At 37.6% G+C, this 27,582-nt stretch overlaps 1 protein-coding gene across 1 annotated transcript in view; it reads left to right on the top strand.

Moving 5' to 3' along the window:
* The window catches only part of LOC136880973 (cytoplasmic dynein 2 light intermediate chain 1), a 212,900-nt gene extending 197,685 nt beyond the window's left edge, over positions 1-15,215 (top strand). Inside the window, exon 9 of the mRNA XM_068229209.1 lies at positions 15,074-15,215. Coding sequence (XP_068085310.1) covers positions 15,074-15,145 — 72 coding nt within the window. The 3' untranslated portion in view covers positions 15,146-15,215. The remainder of the gene's footprint in view (positions 1-15,073) is intronic.
* Positions 15,216-27,582: the final 12,367 nt, after the last annotated feature.

Genomic DNA, 27,582 nt, shown 5'->3' with positions numbered 1-27,582 from the left:
GCCTCACTGCCATAACAAAGGGCTGGTCTGTCTAAAGTGTTATAAAGACGTGAGTGTGATTTTGGACAAGAGATGGCTTCATGATGTGATTTATGATTCCTGTTGTTCTGATAAAAATGGTTATTTTTGCAGAGATATCAATCAGAGGTATAAATTATATCCCAGATAATTGAATTCATTGACTCTTTCCAAAATTTTATTATCCAAACAGATTTTATTGGGGTAGGTTCTTTCCCCTTAAAGGCTCTTTTGTAGTGAAATGATCGTGTCAAATTTTTAAGAGACTTTCTGGAGATTAAATACTGACCACTGAAGATCATCTTCTAATGATGATGCTACCAATGCAACATCATTAGCAAAGAGTATGGCATCTGGATGTGTGAGATATCTGCTGACTGGGATTGATCCATGCCTTTCATGTCTTCATTCCTGCATTATGTTGTCCATATAGATTATGAACAACAAAGGAGAAAGTCCACAACCTTGTCTCACACCTCTGCTGACCGGTTTCCATTCAGTCTGATGATTTCCTAACTTTACTGCAATAAGGTTGTCACTGTACATGTTGTATATGTTATCTATTAACTGTTGTGGGACATTATCTTCTGCTAAGATATTAAGAAGTCTGTTCCTGTTAACTAGGTCAAAGGCTTTCTTAAAATCAACAAATGCTTTGTGAGTTTCCAAGTTAAATTCCCTGCGTTTTTCGACTAAAATTTTCAAGGTAAAGGAAGCATCAGCACATGAGTGTCCCTTTCGAAATCCATGTTGTTCATTTCCAATCACATTTTCATAATACCTGAATAATTTTTCTCTGACAATATTAGAGTAAATTTTGTAACCTGAGTTGAGTATACTTATCCCTCTGTAATTTCCACAATCTTTCACACTGCCGTTCTTATGAAGAAGAATAACTATAGCTTTTTGCCAATTCTCTGGTGGTCTGTTGCCATTCCAAATTAAATTGATGAAATCTTTGCTTGAAGATGTCACTGGAGTACTTGAATAGTTCTGCATTTATTGAGTCTTTTCCAGATGCTTTTCCATTTCTATATTTTCTGAGTACTAGTTCCAGTTCTTTGAATGTAATGGTTTCCGAAGACTCAGAAGAAATGGCTGAATATTTAAACCTCTCCAAAGGTTTCGAAAATAAATGAGCCACTCTGTTAGAGGTATTGCATTAATGTATATGTCTTCTTGTACATCATTATTCAGTTTCTTGGGTATTTTATAGGTCTGTGGTTGTGGTCTTGTTATATCAGTCTCCAGGTGTGAAACAAAGTTTTCCCAAATCTTTCTGTACTTTTTCCACCCTTCCCTTTTTGCTATTGCTCTCTTGTGGTAATACTCTATTTTATCTTCTAATTTACTAGTTGACAAAAAAAATTTATAAGCATTTCTTTTGTCTGAAGTAACTTTTTCAATTTCTTCATTCCAGATTCTTAAACCCTTTTTTCTCTGCCAGTTTTTCTTAACTCCCAAAACTCTCAAAAGCAGACTGCTTTAAAATTGAACACACATTAACCATTCCATTTCCACATTGTCACTAACTGGTATCATCTGTGTAAGATTATTAAATCTGTTCTGGTACAGCCATTTTATACTGGGGTCTCTTAATAGGTTAACCTTGTGAGAAGTTTTAATTTCTTGTGTTGTTTGTTTGTTTCATTTATACCATCTAGGCCTCAGGCGAATACGTGCTACTAATAGATAGTGATCAGTTTCCAATTCAGGGCCTCGATAGACTCTTGTATCGAAGACTAAATCTGCCAATTTACCATTACAAATTATATAATCTATAATCGATTTCTGACTTCGTGCAGACCATGTGTACTTGTGGCTGTCCTTGTGTGGGAACATTGTGTTCATGATCTTTAACTAATTGAAGACAGTGAAATCTATTAATTTTGTTCCATTGTTATTACGGATTGTTTCTCCATGGATTCCGATGTGATTCTGAATTTTCTCATTGCCAACTCTAGCATTGAAGTCTCCCAGTAACAGTAGCATATCTTGTTTGTTAATTTTATTGATTATCTTTTGCAGATCCTTTGGAGCATATACCCCTATAACTGTAAGATAACCCCTGGATAGTTTTAGTCTTAATTGGCTAATCCTTTCATTCAAAAAAATGTAGCTATCAATTATTGACCTTAATCTTTTGTGTACCATGAGCAGTACCTCAGTTATTTACTTAAATATACTAGTCTTACAACCAAATAATTAATTATTTAAAATATATCTGAAGGAAACTGATTACTCTGAAATGGGTTAAAGCACAAAATCCAGAACCCCAAAGTAGGATTAGTTTGATAAAATCAGTAAAGGTAAGATCAGAAAAATATAAATTCTCAACTTTTAAGATTCAAGAATTCAGGTGACAATAAATAAAGGATGAACTAGCATCAAATGGATAACTATTTAGGATACCACCACGAAGTGACAAGCTTGAAGGATGTATGTTATAGCGTTGCCTGGACAAGCCGACACATTTCTGGGCAAACAAAGTAGTTCAGGCAATGGCTGCTTGGATCATGTTTATGTTCTGTATATATTCTTATATTGAAGATTCATACAACAACGCGAAATAATACATTTTTATTATCATTATGCCCGGTGTGAATCAGATTTAAATATATAGAATAACTTAAAACACACTACACTTCATAGATTTCTTTCATTTTGCACTTGTTTATCACACAAAAAATAAAGATTAGGGAAATAAATAGAAGTACTCACCTGATTTTTCCCTATTTCTATAATTTCAACACTTTTCTGCTCAGAGGCTTGCTCTTGAATTTGTTAATAAATCACAGTCATTAGTCACTTTCTTTGCATTGCTATCAAGAACAGATCTGAAAAACTTTGTAAGTATAACATATGTGATGTGTGCTTGATCACAGCTGCGGCACTGAAACGTCTCTTTAAACTTTGGAGCGGTGAGGAATTTCAGTTTTGGGACAAATGGTGTCGGAAGTCGTCTCTAATGCATATAAACATCATCATATCATTGAAACCTCCATTGCTTCTTAAATGACTAAATAACAGCTTTTTACTGAGAATATAATGAAGAAAGTAAGTACTTTATTGTTGTGATCATAAGAGCTTCATATGTTTCTTGACTGAATCTATTATGTCAACGTACAGCAGAAATTCCTCTGTTAACCACAAAAGCCTATCGTCAGTCGATTCAGTTCAGTCTGTGTTCCTGTTGCACAGATCGTGTATGTCATGCCATATTGTTTCTCTCAGATCAGACACTGACTAAGGCAGTGTTTTTAGTGCTGCTCTATTAACATTCATTTGTAGGGGTACACAACCTTCCTTGTTAAACAACAGACTGGTTTATACAGTCTTTCTTCACGTTCACTTGAAATCAAAGTTTCTCGATAACGAAGATCCTTTGCTAGAAACTGAGACCTAATATTTTGCAGAACAAGGCTGGAACAGGGGTCTGCTTTCATCATTAGGATGTTTAATTTCAGGCAAGATTGGACCTTCACACAACTCTTTCATCATATTCAAATTCACAGAACAATTATGTGGCATTAAGCATAGGATTAGAAAACCAGTTTATTCTATTTCGCTAATTACTTTCGTTGTCAGTGTTAACAGCTGACTGTCAGTTAACTGCTTAGTGAAGTAAAATAGCATGGGTATTCTGATGTCAGCTGTCAAACCACGGTATAAAAAGCAGAGTAACCTGTTAGCCACAGCTTCACCTCGGCCCTAGTCCTCTATTTCATTTTCTGAAAATCCAAGGAACTGGTCCATGTTACGGTCATATCCCACTCTGGGTTTGATTGCCATCTCGTCAATAACAAGAGACCCCAATGTTTCTTCTGGACATTCCAAATTACTATATTCATGCTGTAGTCTTTCTTTTATTAAAGATGTGATTCCAGTTTCTCTGTTAGAGAAGCCAATGTTTTGAGACAGTTTACAGAGAACGGTATCCTGTCGTAGCATTCCTATACCTAAGTGTACAAATTGTAAGAGTTGTTTCGCCGTATGTAATGTATAACCTTCGATTGGAAACAGTTCCTTTATCTCTTCTAGAGGAGACTTCTGTTTACTTCTCAGTTTTACTACAATGTTTCTTTACAGTTGAAAACAAATTTCTTTTGATATTCTTATGCTTGTCTTTGTAGTCAGATACTGAAGGTGTTTGGGTGCCTACATCAGAATTAACATGTTTTCCAATTCTATAGAGCGGTGTTGATCGTCTGCGCCCACAAGCCTGCGGTCTATTTTCTTTTGTTTAATTGGTGAACTACATGCCCTCACAACTGTGTCTTCTTGTAATCAGAAAATTATTAAAACTCTCGGCACTTTGTCGGGGAGCAGAGTTCTTACACGGTAATCTGATTCGACAAAGTGCAAGCTACATATTCTGGAGTTATCATTAGGAGCCCAAAGAGATCCTTTTCTGCTGTCCTGTCGAGAATTAGCAACCCTCCATTTCTATCGTAAACTCGGATCTTTAGGAAAAAGATGAAAATTTATATTTGTGTATATTTCTTCGCTGTATCAGACGTGCAGTTAATAAACCATCTTAACCTGCAGAATGGAATGAGAAACTTGACAGTAATAAGGCCCGAGGAGCTCTGAACTTAGGAGCATGGGTTGGTGACCACAGGCCCTTAGCTGAGTCCACTTACTTGTGCCATCTATCCTACCCGACCTCCCTCTTTTCTGACCCTGACGCTATTAGGTTTCTGAGGGCTAGGGAGTCTTTCCTTTTCATGCCCTTCGTGGCCCTTATCTTTCTTTGGCTGATACCCTCATTTTTTGAAGTGCCGGATCCCTTCCAGTTTTTCTCTCTGATTAGTATTATATAGAGGATGGTTGCCTAGTTGTACTTACTCTTAAAACAATAAACAACACCACCACCTTGACGGTAATTCGGAAGCACATAACTGAACAAATGTTAAATGCAACTCAGCAACCATCCATATATTGCAAATTGTGAGACGACAAAACTCTTCATATTTCATGTTAGATAAGGCCTTACCTCATAAAATGAAGTTTAATATGTTATTTCTTCTCATAAAACATGTTGCAGTAACACACGTAATCATAGAATTTGCGCCAAACAACAGAACATAAACGTGAACCTAGCGGTGAAAATTAGAAAAACTATTACCCCGTTTTTAACCCTCCGTTGGTCGCGCCTCATTTCTTAACGCCGCTGGTCGCTCACCGCTAATGTAATATGATTTTCGAGGCCCTTATTGTTATTATTTTTGGTGTTATTGTTTTAATTTTGATATTTGTTTATTCTTTAATCACTTTTTTGTTGATAGGTTAAGTTAAGTACAACATTCATTGAAACAGAATACACATAATTATTGCAAAGTACTTAATGCTACACATGCCATTTTTAAATACATTTTTCCTACTATTCTACATGCAAAATATATGTTTACATATTTTACAGCAAATAAATAGGAATCTAACACTGCACAATGAATAACTACAAATTAAAATTATTGTTGTGAAATGCATAATTAACATTCCAGTAATTATCAATTTAACATTATTATGTCATGCATGCTGTGTTGTGGACTTGGGGTACATTTAGTCACTGTATTCCGTGCCTATCTCAACACTCCCAGGGCACCTCTGACAAATACTGACAGTGTGTTGACCACATATTAGGAGCTGACATTTACTGCATCTTGTCATTGTTTTTCGATTCTTCTTCTTCGGGCAGTAGGCACATTTCGCCCTAGCTTCGTCTAGTTGTGGCAGAGTTGTCGGCTCTTCTTGTGGTAGCCCAAGGTTTTGTTGCATTCTCATTCGAAGATCTGAATGAATGCCACTAGTAGAAACTCTTGGTCAGATCTAAAGCCAATGTTTTCAAGAACTTTCTTCCCGTCATCTCTTCATTCGTGCTGCTTCAGAAAATGATTTGGGCGTTGATTCCTCCTATATCCAGTAATGTGAAAAATATACGAAGAGGCCATCGATAGCACACCCTTGCTATGGTGTACAGAGTTTTCAGCTTGGCTACTACGTCCACCCCTCCCTTGGTAAGTTTGTAAAACGTAATGACTGTAGGCTTCCTCAAGTCACCTGAAGATTCATCGATCTCGTCAGAATCATCCATACTTGATATTAGTATCACGTTCCCGTATTTTCGTGGCATGTAGGATACTAACAAATCATCCTCACCGAATGCAAACAGACTAGAGTTCACTTCCCTTTGCCTAGTGTTCACAATTTCTGGTGGAATTGCAGTCTTGTTCTTTCTGATGGTAGTGACAACAGTAAGATTGTCATTTCTCACCAGTTCATTCACTAGTGCCACTGAAGAGAACCAGTTGTTCATTGTTATATTACGCCCAGTGCTTTTTATTGGTTCTGTCAATCTTTTCACAATGGCACTTGGTCTGTTATCGGTAACAAACAGCCCATCCGGTTGAACTCCAGGGTAGATCTCCATATTTGAGGTGTAAAACATCCGTGAATCCACCATGGTGAAAATCTTGAGACCATACTTTGCTGGCTTCTTTGCCATACACTGCCTGAAACTGCACCGCCCTCGAAAAGACTCTAGCATCTCATCAACTGTGACGTACTCTCCTACGGAATAGCAAACTTTACAGCGCTGTACAAAGCCCTCAAACATTTTTCGTATCGGTGCCAATTTATCGACGGATTTCCTTTCATTTCTCGTCTGAGCATCATCAAATCGGAGACATCTCAAAAGTAAGTAAAATCTCTGGTATGACATCACTAGACGAAATATTTCTGGAGCGGTCCCATCCATCGCCCACAAATCAACATTTTGATGAAAGGACTTCATCACACCGGATAAGTAAAGTAATCCTATAAGAGCCCTGATTTCATCAATGTTGGTATCCACAGCATCCCTCTCCCAAGAATAATTAGCTCTCGTAATGCGTAAGCGAACATTCGTATGGAACAGAATTTTCTCCAACACACTGTCTGGGAAGTAGAGAGCCCACGATTCACGTACTGTCTTGTGTGACACCTGGTGGATGAATCACGATTTTTCTTTTCTTCCTACGTTTGTTGGTTCGAGGGGGGTGAATATTCCACAGAGTAATGTTGTCACGACCAGGAACGGCTTCGTCCCCAGAAACATGAGATGCGCTGTCGTGATCACTGTTGGCGGGTTACTCAGAATCTTCGTTATTGCCTTCATCATCTGACTCCTCTAATAACCAATTACAAATCATAGAATCTTGATTCATGACTTGTAGGCTAATATGGAAGTTGGAAAAAATGTAACGTCAATGGTCGCGGGTGAGCGACTCGCTGTGGTCATTAACAATGCCTGGCTTCTAATGAAAGTCGCACCGCACCCTGCGACATTATTGGACTTGCTCAGAACATTCCAAAAGTCAGCTACTCAGTGATTAAGAAGTATAGCGCTACTTAGCTTCGCACGGCACATCTTTAAAAAGGAAAGTGAGCGCCGCACTCACCCCGCGACCAACGGAGGGTTAATGCAAGAAATTGGCTTTCTGTCTAGGCCTTCTAGTATCTAGTAGACTTTGGTTATAGTCATCTGGTAACGATCCTTCCAATCAGTAACATCTGAAGTCTTTCATTATTTTTAAAAACAAGAAAAAGGAAAAAAAGCTATTCATCATCTTATAAATGCCAGTACCAGGCAACAAAATCAGAACAATAGGCAAGACAAAATATAATGTACAGTAAACTAGCCTTAAGGCAGCTAATAATTTTGAGGTTTCGTTTACATCAGAAGAAATAAATGTGACATTATTATTATTATTATTATTATTATTATTATTATTATTATTATTATTATTATTATTATTCTTTCGAATGGGCCACCAGAGGACCACGTGCCAATTTCAATTCCTTCTTCTTTGTTCTTTCCTTTTCTTCCAGTACGCTTTCATCTGTTCACTATGTTTCTTCTTTCTGTCTTCAGACCACTTTGAACCAGTTGTTTTTACTTTCCTACCTTGGAATCCTTCTATTTTCAATACTTTTAACCGAAAGCCTTCTCTATTATTTATTTCTTCTGTTGTTATATTGTTTTTTTCTAAATCCTTTCTTACTTCGTTGACCCAGCTTGTCGTTGATTTCTTACTCCACAAATATCTGAAAATCTTACTGGTTAATCTACTATCTTGCATTCGATATAAATGTCCAAAAAACATAAGTCTCCTTTTCCTCATTACATCTGATATATTTTCTATTTTTTTATATATTTCAGCATTACTTCGTAATTTCCAACCTTCTGCTGTGTTTTGTGGGCCTAATATTTTCCTCATGATTCGCCTTTCTAGTATTTCTAGCTTATCTAAATTATAGTTTAATGCCAGACACTCGCTTGCATATAGGCATTCTGGCTTCACTACTGTGTTGTAATGCCTTATTTTTGCATTTTTGGATAGGCATCTTTTATTGTAGATATCTTTGGTGACACCATAAGCTCTCTCCATTTTATGTACCCTCTCCTCTACTGCAGATTTTTCTAAACCATTTTCTTGGATTATTTCCCCTAGATATTTGAATTTTTTTACCCTCTCTATTTGGCCAATATCTGTTTTCAGAAATTTTGGTGCATCCCAAATATTTGTTAAAAATTTGTTTTTTCTGCAGAAATTCTTAAGCCAGTTCTGCTGGCGATTCTTTCCAAGACATTTACTTGGGTTACAGCAGATGTCACATTTTCAGAAAGTATTGCAAAGTCATCTGCAAATGCAAGACAATTTATTATTATTATTATTATTATTATTATTATTATTATTATTATTATTATTATTATTATTATTATTATTATTATTATTATTATTATTATTTCTAACCTCACATATAAAAAAACTTTGATAGACCTTGAAGAAACTTTAACCAAGAATTAGAATAATAACAGTTTTAATATTTTACCAGAGATGATGTTGACGGAAGAAAAATTTAAGTCTTAGCAGTTATTATGGATTCTGAATGGAATAAATTATAGATTGCAAGTATAGTTTATCTGCCGATAAAATTTACACAGAAAATAGCCATACATAAAATTTTGATTTAAAGTATGCTGTAACCGGATTTCAGTGGTTACACAGTACATACCAAAGGAAAAGGAAAATTAAATTACACAACATCAGATAAACTGCATCAAGTCTAAACAAATGAACGTGAGGTTGTGGAGCGGGCATGGAAACCCTACCAGGGGCATTGGGATCCGTAGGTTGTGGGTTTAGAACAAAATCCATCAATTCAAAAATCCAGTAATGATATCTCCAAACAATAAATTAGATGAAATTTGCCAAGGGCTGTTCTTTTAACTCAAAGAGGGTAACCATAGATACTTTAACATAATGCAACTTCCAGAATACAACGTTTAAGGCTGATACAAATACAAAATTAAGTGAAAGTTAACGCGCTTTCAGACAATCGCGCCACGTAATGGAAACAAAGGGGAAACAGAAATATTTAAACTTGACGCAGAGGCCAGTTCAACTTGCTGCAGAGGAAAAACTAGCGTGCATCAAGTGATACGGAGTTACTGGAGGCAAACCCCAAGGGAAATAAAATTAATCTATTAATTACACATTTTACCAAATAAGGGGAAAAGGGGGAATGCCTCCAAAATCAAACAGGCAGGCCTAGTTGAAAAGCTAAGGCATCTGAGTAATTGAGTGCTGAATCTGGGCGAGTAGGGGTAAACTCGTATGGAAAATACAAGCAAAAATATATATATATATATAAATTAAGGTGGAAATGAAACCAACAGCGCCTACTCCAAGGCAGTCCATCCTGGGAGGGAGGATCGCCGACATACGTCTGATCGCTGGACTAACGAGAAACGAAAAGACCAGAAAATCTTGCCTCGCTCTCTTAATGGTTAGTCCACACCAAAGTTAATAAACAATGTTAACAAAACAAAGTTAACGAAAACATTTCTCAAGATGTTAATAAACTTTTGTTAACAAACATCTTTGGCATTGTGTCCACACCAAATAAACTTTTGTTAACTTTAACATTGTGTCCACACCAAATAAACTTTTGTTAACAAACATAACATCTTTAACATTGTGTGCACACCAAATAAACTTTTGTTAACTTTAACATTGTGGGCACACCAAATAAACTTTTGTTAACAAACATAACATCTTTAACATTGTGTGCACATCAAATAAACTTTTGTTAACTTTAACATTGTGGGCACACCAAATAAACTTTTGTTAACAAACATAACATCTTTAACATTGTGTGCACATCAAATAAACTTTTGTTAACTTTAACATTGTGTGCACACCAAATAAACTTTTGTTAACAAACATCTTTAACATTGTGGGCACACCAAATAAACTTTTGTTAACAAACATCTTTAACATTGTGTGCACATCAAATAAACTTTTGTTAACAAACATCTTTAACATTGTGGGCACACCAAATAAACTTTTGTTAACAAACATCTTTAACATTGTGGGCACACCAAATAAACTTTTGTTAACAAACATCTTTAACATTGTGGGCACACCAAATAAACTTTTGTTAACAAACATCTTTAACATTGTGTGCACATCAAATAAACTTTTGTTAACAAACATAACATCTTTAACATTGTGTGCACACCAAATAAACTTTTGTTAACAAACATAACATCTTTAACATTGTGTGCACATCAAATAAACTTTTGTTAACTTTAACATTGTGGGCACACCAAATAAACTTTTGTTAACAAACATCTTTAACATTGTGGGCACACCAAATAAACTTTTGTTAACAAACATCTTTAACATTGTGTCCACACCAAATAAACTTTTGTTAACAAACATCTTTAACATTGTGTGCACACCAAATAAACTTTTGTTAACAAACATCTTTAACATTGTGTCCACACCAAATAAACTTTTGTTAACAAACATCTTTAACATTGTGTGCACACCAAATAAACTTTTGTTAACTTTAACATTGTGGGCACACCAAATAAACTTTTGTTTACAAACATCTTTAACATTGTGTCCACACCAAATAAACTTTTGTTAACAAACATCTTTAACATTGTGTGCACACCAAATAAACTTTTGTTAACTTTAACATTGTGTGCACACCAAATAAACTTTTGTTAACTTTAACATTGTGTGCACACCAAATAAACTTTTGTTAACAAACATAACATCTTTAACATTGTGTGCACACCAAATAAACTTTTGTTAACAAACATAACATCTTTAACATTGTGTGCACACCAAATAAACTTTTGTTAACTTTAACATTGTGTGCACACCAAATAAACTTTTGTTAACAAACATAACATCTTTAACATTGTGTCCACACCAAATAAACTTTTGTTAACAAACATAACATCTTTAACATTGTGTGCACACCAAATAAACTTTTGTTAACTTTAACATTGTGTGCACACCAAATAAACTTTTGTTAACTTTAACATTGTGGGCACACCAAATAAACTTTTGTTAACAAACATCTTTAACATTGTGTCCACACCAAATAAACTTTTGTTAACAAACATAACATCTTTAACATTGTGTGCACACCAAATAAACTTTTGTTAACTTTAACATTGTGGGCACACCAAATAAACTTTTGTTAACTTTAACATTGTGTGCACACCAAATAAACTTTTGTTAACTTTAACATTGTGTCCACACCAAATAAACTTTTGTTAACAAACATAACATCTTTAACATTGTGTGCACACCAAATAAACTTTTGTTAACTTTAACATTGTGTGCACACCAAATAAACTTTTGTTAACTTTAACATTGTGTGCACACCAAATAAACTTTTGTTAACTTTAACATTGTGTGCACACCAAATAAACTTTTGTTAACTTTAACATTGTGTGCACACCAAATAAACTTTTGTTAACTTTAACATTGTGGGCACACCAAATAAACTTTTGTTAACAAACATCTTTAACATTGTGGGCACACCAAATAAACTTTTGTTAACAAACTTCTTTAACATTGTGTCCACACCAAATAAACTTTTGTTAGCAAACTTCTTTAACATTGTGTGCACACCAAAATATCTGTTTGTGAGGTTACATTGTATAGGGTCAGGAAGAAGAAAATACTCGTACTTACAGCTGCAGCTTTCGTTATTTTAATGAGTGCAATTAGAGAAAAGCGCAGACGCAAAGTGTGACAAAAAATATATATTGGAAAAGCGTTTACAATTAAGTTTGGAGAGGACACTTAGGCCTATGTCAGAACTTTGAATTCATGATGCAGCAGGCTTTCAAAACTTTCTGAGAATGTCCCCACAAGACTTTCAGTTCTTGTTGACAGTAATTGGGCCTGAAATTGCAAGAAATGATACAAATTACGAGAATGCCATCTCATTTAATGTTAGGCTAAGTATAACTTGAAGATTCCTAGCGACTGGTGACTCCTACCAAGGATCATGTAAGAGAAACACTCCTACACTTCACTTATTTATTTGTATGGTGTATACGAGTTGCTTGCGATTCGACAGTCGATTTCGAAAAATAAAAAATAGTATTGTATTCCGCGCCACGAATTTGCTTGCTCTAATTGCGTCTTTGCGCATGTGCGAACCGAAATGCTTACGAAAACACGAAATGTTAATGAAAAGTTTCATTCACAAAAGTTAAAGAAATTTTGTTTATCAACATGCTCGAAAAGTTGATGAACACGCTATTTTGTTTGTTAACAGACAGAAATGTTCATGAACATTGTTCATTAACAATGTTTATTAACAAAGTTAACGAAAACATCTTGGTGTGGACGCACCTTAAGAAGGCAAGGCTGGCCCCGGTGCAATCACTGAGTAACCAATCAGACCACAGAAGTTTCCCTCTCGCCACCAATCAAAACCCCTTACCAAGCCACAATGTTTTCATAATATTCCAGAATATCACCTAACCCTAATCGCAAACTTTCCTTCTTCCAAAATTAGTAAAAACATGCTTCTAGAATCAACAGGGGCAGATACACCCTGTTCCGAAAGTGTGCATCACGAAAATTTCCAGAACATTACGAAATATCACTCAACAATAATAATAATTTAGAATTTAGTAGTTACATTTCCAAATTTAGATTGATAAAAGGAATATTTTACCCCATATAGTAAACATTTCTTTGGAAGATCCAGAGGTCTCTTATGCCAATAACAATTTTAGATCATTAAGTTTAAGGTTCCAGAATCAACACTTACTTAGTTAAGCTGAAATTCATTATGAAATCAAACTACTACTAGAGCGTAAGGATAAGCAATTTGCCCAAAATTAAATAATCCTGGAAAACAAAATTTTCAGTGCCTAGTGCCAATGAAAAGTGTTTTTCAACCCTGAAACCAATTGTGATGGTTAACCAAGATCATAATCCAATCCTCTCAACATCGTTTTTTGCGAGGAAGACGGAAATCCGTCAGGCGTCGACTCCACGTTCCTCCAGACTACAAAGGTAATTCGTCTTTTGTCTGTATCAGATTATTTGCCACACTGTCGCAGTTATGTATAGCGGCCAACTACTGGATGAAGCTTTAGTAAATAGTCACGCCCACAGGTAGCGTCCAAATGCATACCAGCTGCATTTCCTTGTAACTCAAGGAATGAGGCAACACAACTTTCCAAATAGTTCCTAACGATTTTAAGTTCCGTAGTAAAGTTACACTGAACCAAATTCAAATATGAGTCATCAGCAGTGATGCCACAAGTTATAGTTGCACTTCACTTGACGTAGGGCAATCTCAGCATCTTCGCTCCAGCTCAACTCGCAAGCATGTATGAGGTGGTGCAGTTTTCCAGACTGACATGAAGGCAAGGAACTAAAACTGGTAGCAGTGAGCAGGAGGTAGATAACATTACACAATCCGAAGAACTTTCACTACCCCCGGTCAGAATATAACTGGCTTGTCTGCTTAGTTTATGGTAACAGAGAAATTTGCCAGCAAACAGGACCATTGGAAGGCCGTAATTCATTGCAATTTGGTCTTAACCTTTAGACGGGAAATGTCAATGGCTGATGGAAGGATAAGTCTGGCATTCTGTTTGCCCGTAGAGGACTGTTGCACACCCATTTGAATAGACCCAAGTCACCACTGTCCTATGTTGGACATAGCTTTGTAACAAACTTACACTTACACTGGCCTAGTCACTACCAGTAGTACAACACAAAGTGTGAGGCATTAGCTAGATGACTGTCAGGGATCAAAAAAATGAAAATAATTTGATGGTAGAGAAAAAGAACTGGTGGACCTAGCAAAACTGAATAGGGTTTGGTATTGCTTATCTCATTCTGGTACTGTGCTGCCTCCTTGCCATTTCCTCTCATCAAGTTCCTAATCTTTTACTACCTCTATTAATCTTCATAATTTTTTGTCTCTTCCCTTTTCCTGTATTCATCAACTCTTCCCTCAGTGAGTCATGACGAAGCCCAAGAACAACTGTGAATGTAGCTCAGGCTCTACTCCACATTCATATTTGTATTTCGTGATTGTGTGAATTTCTCTCTCAAATCTCAAATATTTTATTTTCACCCCACCCAATCTTGTTTTCTAAAATGGATACGGCGAGTTAACTCATCCTCGTTGAACCAGCTGACGGAAGGTCGATCCTGTGGTGTTTGGGTAGTGTGCCTGCCTCTTACCTGGAGACCCTGGGTTAGACTCCCGGCCGGATGAGGTCCACTCACCTTAAGTGATTACCCTCACGGGGAGATGGTGTCCCCGGACTAGAAAGGATTCTTCCCGCCGACCACATGACACGTAGGTCTTGGGCTGAGCGGCAGTTGCTTTGTAGGCCAAGGCCCTTTGCGCCTTGACAGTTTTATTTTGGTCACTGGTAGAAAGTTTGTAAAAGTGAAAGCCTTAGACTTAGTTTTGTAATATATTTATAGTCTTCAACAGCCTATCAAAGTTACACTCCGATTCCCTTCAAATTTCACATGTTAGTCGTTGAGCTGTTTGTGTGAGTCATGCTATTCCAGGAGGTGAAGGTGTATTTTCACAACTTTGAATCTTGGGTTGTACGGCTCTTCCTGGTTCAGTTCCTCACATGCCAAATTTGAAGAGAATTGGAGACTAACACTTTGAAGACTTCCTTTGTGAGTGACATATTGTGTTGTTTTCGCAGGAGCTGGAGAGGTTTCGCGAGGAGTCCTTACGGAGACAGAAGTATCGACGTGATCTCGACTGGGAAGACTAACTTCTCCGAGGGTCAACACAAATGTTGTTTGTAAACTTTTTGATGATAAACGTTTCACTTGAAAATAATACATGAGACAAGTTTTTCTCCTGCCTAGGGAGTGTGGCATTCCAATATTTGGAGGCCAGTGTGATGGATTTCGCCCACCAAGGACATTTAGTTACCCCTGAAACCACCTCCAGTGTTCTCTGAATAGCTGATACAGCCCAGTCAGCTTGACGCGTTGTATCATGTTTGAGAAATTACTAAGTGGTTTCATGGAAGGCAGTATAGGTTTGGGAAAAATTATTCCAATAAGGCTCAACCTTATGATTCCAAAAAGCTATGGCAAATATGTTAGATTAAATGGACTGTATTGCTATTGACCTATCGAAGGCTTTTGATAGGAGACTTCTGATGAAAATAAGGGCTATTGGACTAGACAAAAGAGTGGTTGAATGGATGGAGAATTAGAGTAGGTGAAGCTAATGATTAAGAGGGGGGTCCCACAAGGCAGCTCTTCTGCGGACACTCCCGGTTCCATTACAAGAGGTGTCCGCTAAAACAAGGTTGTAAAAATTAATCACACATTTTAACAGCATTGATCATCCACCTTAAATATAAGCATACATCTTTATAACATGTCCCAACCGACCCATCGCCGAGACAAAACTACTGGACATAAAGAAATGAAATTTTGAGGATACATTTATATTAGTGTGTAGGTGCTCACTAAGGAAGGATTTTTGGATATTCCTTTGCTAAGGGATGTTTAAATTAGTATATCCATATTTCAAAAACTTAAAAGTTTACGGACATTAAAATTAGTATTTGGTATCTCCTTTAAAAATAAAGAAACCCGTAATTTTTTGTTTTCAGAAAATCCCCTTAAGGGGGATTAAAACGGTAAAAAGCAGGTTGAATACCTTTTTGAGGATGCTTTTATCTCAGAAACTGAAGATATTACAGACATGAGCATTGGTATTTGGTTTCTCCTTTAAAAATAAAGGAATTTTTTTTTTTCTTTTGGAAAACCCAATTAATGGTGGTGAAGAGCAGTGACAAGGGGGAAGTGAAGAAGTGCGCTGTACAGACGGGAAGAGAAACATTGGCATTGTTATTGATCCAACAATAAGGTTTGAGTTCACAGGCCAAAGAAGTTGATTCTGAAAAGAAGAGACACTACGAACCCTGTTTTAAGTACTTTGAAGAAAAGTATCACATATCCGCCAGTTGCTGGGAAGTGATTGGGTTACTCTTCGGTGTGCGAGGATCTGTCACAAAATTTTCAATGAATTTCTTCCTTCGTTTTGGTATTCCTGTTTCGTATGTAAAAGATGTTTGTTTTACAAGATTCATTGGCAACGGTATATAATCATTTGTAAAGAAAAATAAAGTTTTCAGGATCGGAGGGCTACAACGGGAGCTTGTGGAGAGCATGCTTTAGAGATATTATACCACCTTTTACAGATGAATGGTTTGAAAGTCCTCAAAGATGTGAGTCGTCCCATGGTGGTTGTCAGATGTTGAAGGAGACTCGAACCTGGCCGGAGTGTGGAATAGTTGTTTAGCTTTGTATGAAGGGAGTAGAGAAATGTAAAACTTTTGCAGAGAATGTCAATAAAATCTGATACGACACTTCTCTACAGCACTGCACTGCAAATTGTGGCGAGACACTGTTTACTGGCCGAACTAGTTCCGCTGGGAATGGGGTTGGACGCACATTACTTTTGAAAAAAGAGATGAAATCAAAATCACAGTTCTGTGAAAATAATTAATATTCTTGGTGCAATAGTGACAGGCAATGTGGGACTTTGTGAGGTACAACTGTTTACTACTTCACTTAATGTCAGACACAGTCGACACAAGCACATGTAGAAGTAAATTAATATTGTTGGTGCAATAGTGACAGGCAATGTGCGACTTTGTGAGATACAACTGTTTACTACTTCAGTTAATGTCAGACACAGTCGGCACACGTAGAAGTAAATTAATATTGTTGGTGCAATAGTGACAGGCAATGTGCGACTTTGTGAGATACAACTGTTTACTACTTCACTTAATGTCAGACACAGTCGGCACAAGCACACGTAGAAGTAAATTAATATTGTTGGTGCAATAGTGACAGGCAATGTGGGACTTCCTCAGATACAACTGTTTACTACTTCACTTAATGTCAGACACAGTCGGTACAAGCACACGTAGAAGTAAATTAATATTGTTGGTGCAATAGTGACAGGCAATGTGGGACTTTGTGAGATACAACTGTTTACTACTTCAGTTAATGTCAGACACAGTCGGCACACGTAGAAGTAAATTAATATTGTTGGTGCAATAGTGACAGGCAATGTGCGACTTTGTGAGATACAACTGTTTACTACTTCAGTTAATGTCAGACACAGTCGGCACACGTAGAAGTAAATTAATATTGTTGGTGCAATAGTGACAGGCAGTGTGCGACTTTGTGAGATACAACTGTTTACTACTTCACTTAATGTCAGACACAGTCAGCACACGTAGAAGTAAATTAATATTGTTGGTGCAATAGTGACAGGCAATGTGCGACTTTGTGAGATACAACTGTTTACTACTTCAGTTAATGTCAGACACAGTCGGCACACGTAGAAGTAAATTAATATTTTTGGTGCAATAGTGACAGGCAATGTGCGACTTTGTGAGATACAACTGTTTACTACTTCACTTAATGTCAGACACAGTCGGCACAAGCACACGTAGAAGTAAATTAATATTGTTGGTGTAATAGTGACAGGCAATGTGGGACTTCCCCAGATACAACTGTTTACTACTTCACTTAATGTCAGACACAGTCGGCACAAGCACACGTAGAAGTAAATTAATATTGTTGGTGCAATAGTGACAGGCAATGTGCGACTTTGTGAGATACAACTGTTTACTACTTCAGTTAATGTCAGACACAGTCGGCACAAGCACATGTAGAAGTAAATTAATATTGTTGGTGCAATAGTGACAGGCAGTGTGCGACTTTGTGAGATACAACTGTTTACTACTTCACTTAATGTCAGACACAGTCGGCACACGTAGAAGTAAATTAATATTGTTGGTGTAATAGTGACAGGCAATGTGCGACTTTGTGAGATACAACTGTTTACTACTTCACTTAATGTCAGACACAGTCGGCACACGTAGAAGTAAATGAAAGTTTCTGCGAAGACAGAAAAGTAACAGTTTATGACACGGTCCAGTGAAAAAGAACCGAGTTCTATTACGACACAGTCTTAACAAAAAAATCACGTAGTTTCTCAGAGATAAATTTTCCCCTGAGGCGCAGTATTACACGTACAACTTCTCGGCAATAAATGTAGACACAGTCTTTCCTAGTCCCTTGGAAGTAAATAAAGGTACCGTATTTCACGAAGCGAATTAGCACAGTCTTTGAAAGGAAATATCGGCACAGTCTTATGAAAGAAAATGTTAGCACGGTTCTGCGAAATGAATTAACACAGTCTTTTGAAAATGAAGGTTGGCACAGTCTTATGACAAGAAATGTCAACACTGTTTTTCTCATGGAGTGATGGACACAGTCTTTAAAAGAAAGTTTGCCACTGCCCTTTATAAAACAAATTGACACTGTCCATAAAAAGAATTGTACTATCACTAGGGCACAATTTCACGAAATGGCCTAAGACACTTTCTTGGAGAGGAAACAACTAAAGCACAGTCTTTATGCCCTAAGTCCTTTAAGCACAGTTTCAAAATATCTACTGATTACTGTACAGTCTCTTCAATATAAAACTTCACAAAACGAAATAATGTTACTCGGCTCGACAGACCGATATTATAAGTGACTAAGCTTTCCGCTTACACGGGAAGTTAGAGTCCACTGAGAAGGCTTTCAACACTCGTATTACGTACTTTCAACCACTGGTCCTTAGCCGGTCAGAGTAACGAGCTGTATCACATCAGCGGGCCCAAACAGCGAGGCGGCTGGTTCACGACTAAGTACTCGCTCACACACTGTTCTCCTCGAGGCTGGCGACCCCCTTATATTGCTCAAAGTCGGACAGCGAGACTGGAAATATGAGCGTCTTAAAAAATTCATATCTCGGCCATCCTTCTGCCGATTTTAATGAAATTTTGGGCAGTAGCATTTGTTGTCCAGGTCTACAAGGTGACGTTCTCCAAATTATGATCTGACCTTCTGTTCGTGATGAAATGCCATCAAATCAAATAGAACTTTCGGTGTGACATCACTTGGCCTTGGCTGGCACTCCGTAGCAGCGCTCGCTTGCATGCTGTCACCCATAACGCCTGCGCGCTCGGTGCTCGTTTTGAATCCATACAGTTGGGTGTTAGCGCATTCTCCTTAAGAAATACATTCCTGTTTCAATATACAGTATATATAAGCTCATTTCATCCTAAGATAAATAATGCTGTTACCGTATGGTACTCCTTGTTCTAGGGCATCTCTCTCTCTCAGAAACGTAACATGTTACAGACATGAAAGTTGCTATCTGGAATCTCCTGTAAAAGTAAAGAAACACAAATGATTTGTTTTTGAAAAATCAACCGAAGGGGAAGTTAAACTGGGGTTGAATTTTTAAAATGGCCATATCTCAGTATATCTCAAAAATTTAACATGTTACATACGTGAACATTTCAGGTAACAGGTAGGGACCCTCTTAGAGGCAGCCCTGCCCCGGTAGTGGTGCCCCTGCTTATGTGAGTCCCAGAGCACACTGACCTGGTGTGTAACATCTGGTAAAGGGTCCCAGCTCACGTTAACGAGTGAAGACCTCAACGGCAGCAAAAGCAGAGGATATGATTCGGTACAGTCGAGCTGGCGGAGGAGGCAACCCGTTCCTCTGGGGGTAGTACAGATGGAACCCACTGCCTTGTGGGATGACGAGGAATTCTCAAAGGCTAAGGGAGTAAACCCCGAAAGAACATCCTTGATTTCACTAGGCCTAGCAAGCCAGTAAAAGAGCTTATTTGTGGTTGCTTTCGAAACATATAAGAGCTTCGGAACGCATTTATTAACTAAATTAAGACGCCAGCATGAGCAGACTTATGTCAAGGATGATGGTTTATGGCCTGATGATCGACAGGGTCTTGCAAAAATACAAAAATCCCGGAGGAGTGGGGACCATCAACTTACTCAGTCTCACAGGAAAATCTGAAGAACTAGTGGACAAAGGTGGAAATTAATGATACTGGGGCTGAGTGTTGGTTTCTACATGAGTAAAGATCTAGAAGGAGTATGTTAGTATGCAAACTAACTTTGGTACAGGTGTATGCAGCTCAAACTGGATGTTCTCAAGAGGATGAGAAACAGTTTCTTGATGATTTGGAAAAAGTTTTTAGTAAAGAGAGAGTAATCATTATAGGAGATGTGAATGCACAGATTGGGACAGATAGAACAGGATATGAGAACACAATGGGACCTCATGGATATGGAGGAAGAAATATAGAAGGTGAACATCCTCTTGACTTCTGTATGAGGAATGAGTTGGTGGGGAAAAATAGTTGATTCAAGAAGAAGCAGAGCCATAAGATAACACGATACAGTTGGGATCGACTACAAAGGTCTGTGGTAACAGGTGTCAGAGTAATACCCAGAGAGAGCCTTTTAAATTTAAGAATTTCATCTTATATCCACATTGAACTGAGAACGTAAGAGAGGTAACTTAAGGGGTCCACCTTTTCAATACAAATAAATGTTATAATGGTTAAGTTACAGCATGTTTACTTGGAACTAGTTCCAACGCTATTTAGCGTCATCTTCAGCCAAAATGTGAGAAATTAGCATAGGTACGTACATTACACAAAATATTATAACATTATGATTAAATAAGAGTAAAAAGGGGGAATAAAATAATGAATGGATGTCATTACCAGAACAACCCATGGAGGGTTAATTAAAATAGTAACCTAATTGTACAAACAAGAGTTAAGACTCAACAAACACAACACTTTAAAACTTTGCTTAAGTCCGAGATGAACTTGGTAGTCAAAGATTGGAATTTGTAGTCACTTTTTCATTAAATGATGTCACTCATTAACTAAGAGTGTAGTGAACATTTTCTTTGAGCTGTTGACAGAAATAAAATATTCAATTTGTGTAAGATGGCTGTGCTGTTGTTTGTGATCTATTGTTTTTATGTTGCAATGTAACGTGTAAGGTGGAGACCAAGTTTTTGAGCCGAGGTATCTACGATGTTTGCAGTTCAATGCGGGACCTGCGGTGTAAAAAGGAGATATTTATAAAAGTTGAATTAGTGAAGAAAAAGAGAGAGAGCTTGGGCTATGACTGAATGAGACTCACCTCCTAGAGCATACCGCCATCGACAATAACATTAAATTTGCTAATATTCAGTTCTGGGCTAGGTATGTGGATGACACATTTATAATCCTGGATGAGCGCTCTATAGATGTGCCATCCACCCTCAAAAACCTTAATAGTATCAATCATGACATTCAATTTACCTTAGAATCAGAGATAAATAATTCTATTAATTTCCTAGACCTAACAATCAACAGACATCCCTCTTCATTTACATATAGTATTTATAGAAAGGCCACTCAAACGGCCACCACAATAAGAAATGACTCACTTATTCCTCAAACACAAAAAGTGGCTATATATAATAGCTTGCTAGATCGAGCATTCAAGATTCCAATGTCCAGAAAAAACTTAAATAAGGAACTGAACACCATTTGTTCTATAGCAAAATTTATTGGATTTAATGAAGCCTTTATTGAAAAAATAATCAATAAATTCAAATATCGCCCAAAAACCATCTTAATAAAAGACAAAACTAGGACTGCCACGTTCTCAACATTTACCTTTAATAAGGAAATATATAACATCACTAACGTTTTTAAAAAACCGCAATATTCGTACTACTACTAGAGATCCTGCATAACTCTACATCAATAAATAAAAGTAGTCCTTTTTCAAAATCAGGTGTATATAGGTTTTCTTGTCAAGACTGCAATAGCTCTTACCTAGATCAAACAGGACGTAGTTTTAAAATCAGATATACGGAACATGTCACTGCTATAAAGCAAAACCGATTTTCTGCAGTCGGCCTACATATCAAAAAATTTAAACATAACTTTACTGAAATAGATCAAGATCTTGAGGTATTAGAAGTTCTAATTAAAGGTTCTTTACTAGATGTTACTGAAAACTGCTATGTTCATTTAGATCAGTATTTTAATTCAAACTTAAATTATATCTCTGAGATATGAAAGATCTTGTTCGATTTTCTCATTGCATTTTTCAAAAAAATTAAAATTCCGAATAATTGATCTGTCTTGCATATTATGCATGATACTTTCTCACGCCACGCGCTTTCACCGCATCACCCTCTCTGATTCCCCTTCCTTCCATTACCGAGAGATGAAAGGAAAAATGGAGAGGCAGAATGGACCAGACTAAGGGACACATTGGTTAAGGAAGCAACTGAAGTTTGTGGAAAGACAAGTATGAAAACATGGGAGAAGGAAACACCATGATGGAATGAAAGAGTGAGAGCAGCAATCAGAGAAAGAAATCTCTTGTGGAAAGAAAGCGATTGGGAGAAAAGTAAACCGGATCTTACTGGAGACGAGGCAAAGATCAGAAACCTCAGACAATTATACTGAAACAAGAAACTGGATGCTAAAAGAACAGTTACAGAAGAAAAGACCAAGGCAAGGAATATATTCACTCAGAAACTGGAGGAAGACAGCAGAGGCAATAAGAAACTACTGTATAGTGTTATCGGAGGGAAAAGGAAACCAATGAATACCATAAAGGCACTTGAAGTTGAAAATGGAAATCTGGTTAGGACAGAAAGTGACATGAGAGAAGTCCTGAAAAACCATTTTGACCACCAGTTCAAGAACAAAATGCAGAACCGGAAATCCAAGCCTACAATGGGGAACTTTCCATCACCTGGACAGAAACTGAAACAGCCTTTTAATCTATACCTAAAGGAAAATCTTCAGGTGCAGATGAAGTGAATGTGGACATGATAAAAGCGGCAGGCATCCAGGGTATACAATGGCCGCACGGAGTATTAAATGCCACATGGACAGACAACAAAATACCTGCAGTTTGGAGCAAGGGCATTATAATTCCCCTGTTTAAACAAAGGCAGCAGATGGAATCCCACCAACTATAGAGGAATAACCCTGCTGTCTCATGGGCTAAAAATTCTGGAGAAGATCATAGAAAGGAGATTGAGAACCACAGTTAGAGCAGGAGCAATATGGATTCAGAAGTAACAGATCAACAATGGATCTAATTTTAGCACCTGCATGCTGATGGAAAAGTATTGGGAGAAAGGCAAGAACCTGGTCATTGTATTCCTGGATACAGAAAATGCCTATGATAGTGTTGTAAGAGATACAATCTGGGAATGCCTGAGGAAAAGAAATGTGCCTGGTAAGGCACATTCAGATGTTGTACAAAGACTGTACTAGCTGTGTACAAATAGGGGAAGGTCGATCATCATGGTTTGAGACCAAGAATGGAGTTCAACAAGGAAGTGCACTGTCCCCACTACTGTTCACCACTGTTATGGACAATATAATGAAGAAAGTCAGGGAAAAGTTAGGTGAACTGAATGCAGTGGCGTTTGCTGATGATATCATGATTTGGGGTGAAACAGAAGAGGAAGTACAGACCAGACTCAACGTATGGAAATCCCAGTTCCAGGAATATAACCTCAACAGCAGCGAGACCAAGACAGTGGTGATGGCAGTCAACAGAGAAGGGCGTCCAGCAAGTGACCACCAGCTAATGTTTGGATAGTTTTCCTTACCTTGAAGTGTAATATCCAGTGATAATTTGGTCAGAAAGGAAATTACAAACTGAGAGCAAAAGGGATCAGAATTCTACCAACAAGTAAGAACACTTTTATGGGATGACATGGTTCCAAAACTGGCCAAACTGGTGATGTTCAACCCGGGGAACTGGAACTGTAAAATGATGTTGATGATGATGATGATGACAGATGTGAACATTGGTATTTTTAATTCCTCTGAAAAATAAAGAAACATGAATTTATTTGTTTTTGGAAAAACCACTTGGAAGGGGGGGGGGGGGGGGGGGTAAAAAGGGCTGAAAGGTGGGTGAATATTTTTATTAGGATACTGCTATCTCAAAAACTGAAGATGTTACAGACGTGAAAATTGGTATTCGGAATCTTCTTTAAAAATAAAGAAACATGGGTTGTTGTTGGTTTTTTTACTTGAGAGAAGACTGTTTCTCACATGTACAGAACTATGTCACATGGTCAAAGAGCAGTTCTGCTAGTGTGGTTTAAAAAGAGTCTCTGGAGTAAATGAAACTCAATTTAGGGTGAATTTTTGTACTTTAGGAATTTTCAGATAATGTCTTTGTGCCGAGAAATGATTACCTTTTATCAAATTGCCATATCAAGTGGAGCGAGGCTGCGGGTAACTGCTAGTTATTTGCCTTTACAGTAATTACAGCTTCGGGAAGTAATCGTCCAGCTTTACTGCAACATTTTCAAACAGGGAACAATGGCCCAGTGTGGCACACACGTTGAATCACTCATATACTGACTCCTTTCTCTTTTCATTCCACTCACTTAGAATGTGTTCTCCTGCTGAGCTTTCTTCGTTCTCTCGAGATCTGCTCCTGTGTACTGTCTCAACAGTCACCACATCAAAGTCTCTTCCTTGTCAAATTTAATTGAACAACTATAAAATGATGCAACCTGGGTTGGAAAATCCCCAGGTAGCACATTCCCCGACAACTAGATTCTCAGCATTCCCATTTACATTTCTTTCTGCTTTCCTGGGACACAAAACATTCAAAAGGAATTCCTACAAAATGATTTTAAGAGAAAGAATGACATAAGTGTTGTAGAGGGCCTAAAGAGTGGCAATGTCTGCTGTATTGTTGGGGTGATAGTACCTCATCAGGTTACAGATCTTTGTGGTAAGGTGGAAAGAACCAAGTTCCTCACTTGATACGGGAACTGGAAAAAGCAGCACGATTTGTTCTGGGTGATGTCGCAAACTTTGTGCTGGAGACGAGCTACGTGTTATGTTTCGAGCTCGCATGGAATGACATCAGTACAGAGGAATACAGAGGACAAATTGGGGCAAATATTTGTTTATATGAAGAGGGTTTAGAGATGTCCAACTTCTTTGAAATCAGTTAAGAAAGGTTAGTGGCTGCAGTCCACTGCCAACAGATGACGTTTGACATTAATGAGGAAATTTCACTTTCTCAATTCTAATGCCACACGTTCGAAATGGTATCGCTAATGATCCTCGTAAGGAGATTTAAACCCCGTTCCTCTCAGGTTAATAAACTGCACGTGGTATAGCTAGTCTTCTGACCCGTCCGTGCTCAGATATGCCAGCCACGTAGATTTACCAGCATGAAAAGAACACCTGTGGGACAAAATTCTGGAACCTCGAAAAAACTTAAAAATAGTTAATGGGACTGTACATGGTTATCAGTCACAATAAGAATGAGGGAGAGTAAATTAAACATTTCCTGACTTGCCTGTCAAAGATATCCTGCACATGAAGGTGCAGTGCATTCATAAAGCTTCATTTCTGCTTCGGTCAATCTCATCCTCATGGTATTCAGTCCCTGTTATAGGTTCAGTAATATGTAATAGCAAATTGTGACTTGATGAGGAAAGCAACGGAAAACTGCCGCACTCCTCGTTTCCCTAGAATGCCTCTTCAGCGATACCTAGGCCATCTACGACAACTGATAGTGGAGCTGTTTCACGATAAAAGCAGCCTTTGGTCTGAATACCCAACGTACATATGTTCTGCAATGTTGAAATTAAGTTTTGTAATAAGAAAAAGTAAAAATTATCACTCTTAACTATAAAATAATCTATATTATTTACATATTCAATAATAAACAATGTGCATTTAGGTCCTACAGAAACTTGTCTTTTGTTGCACAATATCAGAGTAGGCTCCACATAACTTACACTTGGAATTTATCTGTTAGGCATATCCGATGATCTTGTCAATACATGACGTCGTGTGTCCATTCCCTATATATATCACATCCGTTGAATAAAACGGTGGCCATGTCTCTTGTCTCTTCTTATTGAGTTCCTGCAGTACATCCAAGTAGGCTTTGGTAGCTGGTAGAAGCAGGTCGAGGCGGAGGTCTTCGATGAAAAATTGCTCTCTTGCCAGTACATATGTAAGTCGAGATAATGTATACTTTGACAGACATAGTACTCTTTTGAGGAAGTTGGCTTTGACCTTTTCTATGTCTTTGAAATTTTCCTTCTTTAGGTGTGTCCAGATGGTTTCCAGTCCATATGTTATGATGGGAGCAATTTTTAAGCGGAACAGTGTGGTAGCTGTGGGCATGGATAGTTGTCTTAGGTTCTTTATGCTATTAATTGCTGTCTTTGCTGCGATGGTTCGTTCTTTTATGTGAAGGTCGTAGACATCTCCACTCGTCTGAAGTGTAATTCCTAAGTATTTGAAATGCGGAACGTTCTTCATCGGAATATTCATATACATGATGACGTAATTTGCTGATAGTCTGCCTCCTCTTCTGAATGTCATTTTTACCGTTTTGCTACTATTTATAGTAAGCTCATTCTTTTCTGCCCATGTTGTAAGTTTGCTGAAGGCTGTTCGAATGTTTTCCAAGTTTTGTGATACAATGACCATGTCGTCTGCGTAAGCGTAGATTTTCACATTTTCTGTGTCTATTTCTCTAGGTACTTCTGCGGTGGCTATTATGAAAAGTAGAGGACTCAAGTGATCGCCTTGTAGAACTCCATTTGTTTGATTCATAGGGTCTGTTGTGGATACTCTATTGTCTATTACTGTTTGATTGCTTGACAGGATATTTTGTATCATTCTTGTTACTTGGTTCTTTCCAACTATTCCTTTTAATTTCGCCATTATAAGTTTTCTATTTAACAAGTCAAAGGCTTTTGTGAAGTCTATAAATATTGCATGAAGTTTCCCTCTTGGTAGTTCCAACGCTGTCTCTATGTCTTTCTGCAAGCTACTTACTGCTTGGATTGTGGATTTATGTTTGGTGAAACCAAATTGTTGTTCAGGGATTGTGTGAGATGTAATTTTGCTAACTCTTTTGGCCAGGAGGCCTGTCAGAATTTTCAGTGGAGAGCATTCCAGAGCTATCCCTCTGTAGGAGTTCGGGTCCCTGGAATCCCCTTTTCCTTTGTATAATACCTTCAATGTAGATATCCTCCATTTATCCGGGATTTTTCCTTGTCGCAAACATTCATTGAAGATCTCTGTCCATGTTTTCGTGAGTTCAGGTGCTGTTTCTTTTAGATGCTCGTAAAAAAATACCATCTGGTCCGCATGCTTTACCATTCTTTGTTTCCGTACTTCGTCTAGTGAAAATGGAACCACTGACTCTACGTCTTCTTCTTGGTCTTCTTTTGCTGGACGTGTTTTTCTGTTCTGAAGGACTTTCCTGGAGTGTTCTTCCC

The sequence above is a fragment of the Anabrus simplex genome, chromosome 9, assembly GCF_040414725.1.
Source record: "Anabrus simplex isolate iqAnaSimp1 chromosome 9, ASM4041472v1, whole genome shotgun sequence".
Classification (NCBI taxonomy): Eukaryota; Metazoa; Arthropoda; class Insecta; order Orthoptera; family Tettigoniidae; genus Anabrus; species Anabrus simplex.
Note: the sequence above shows the minus strand (reverse complement) of the source record. Positions and strands in the feature narration are given on the sequence as shown.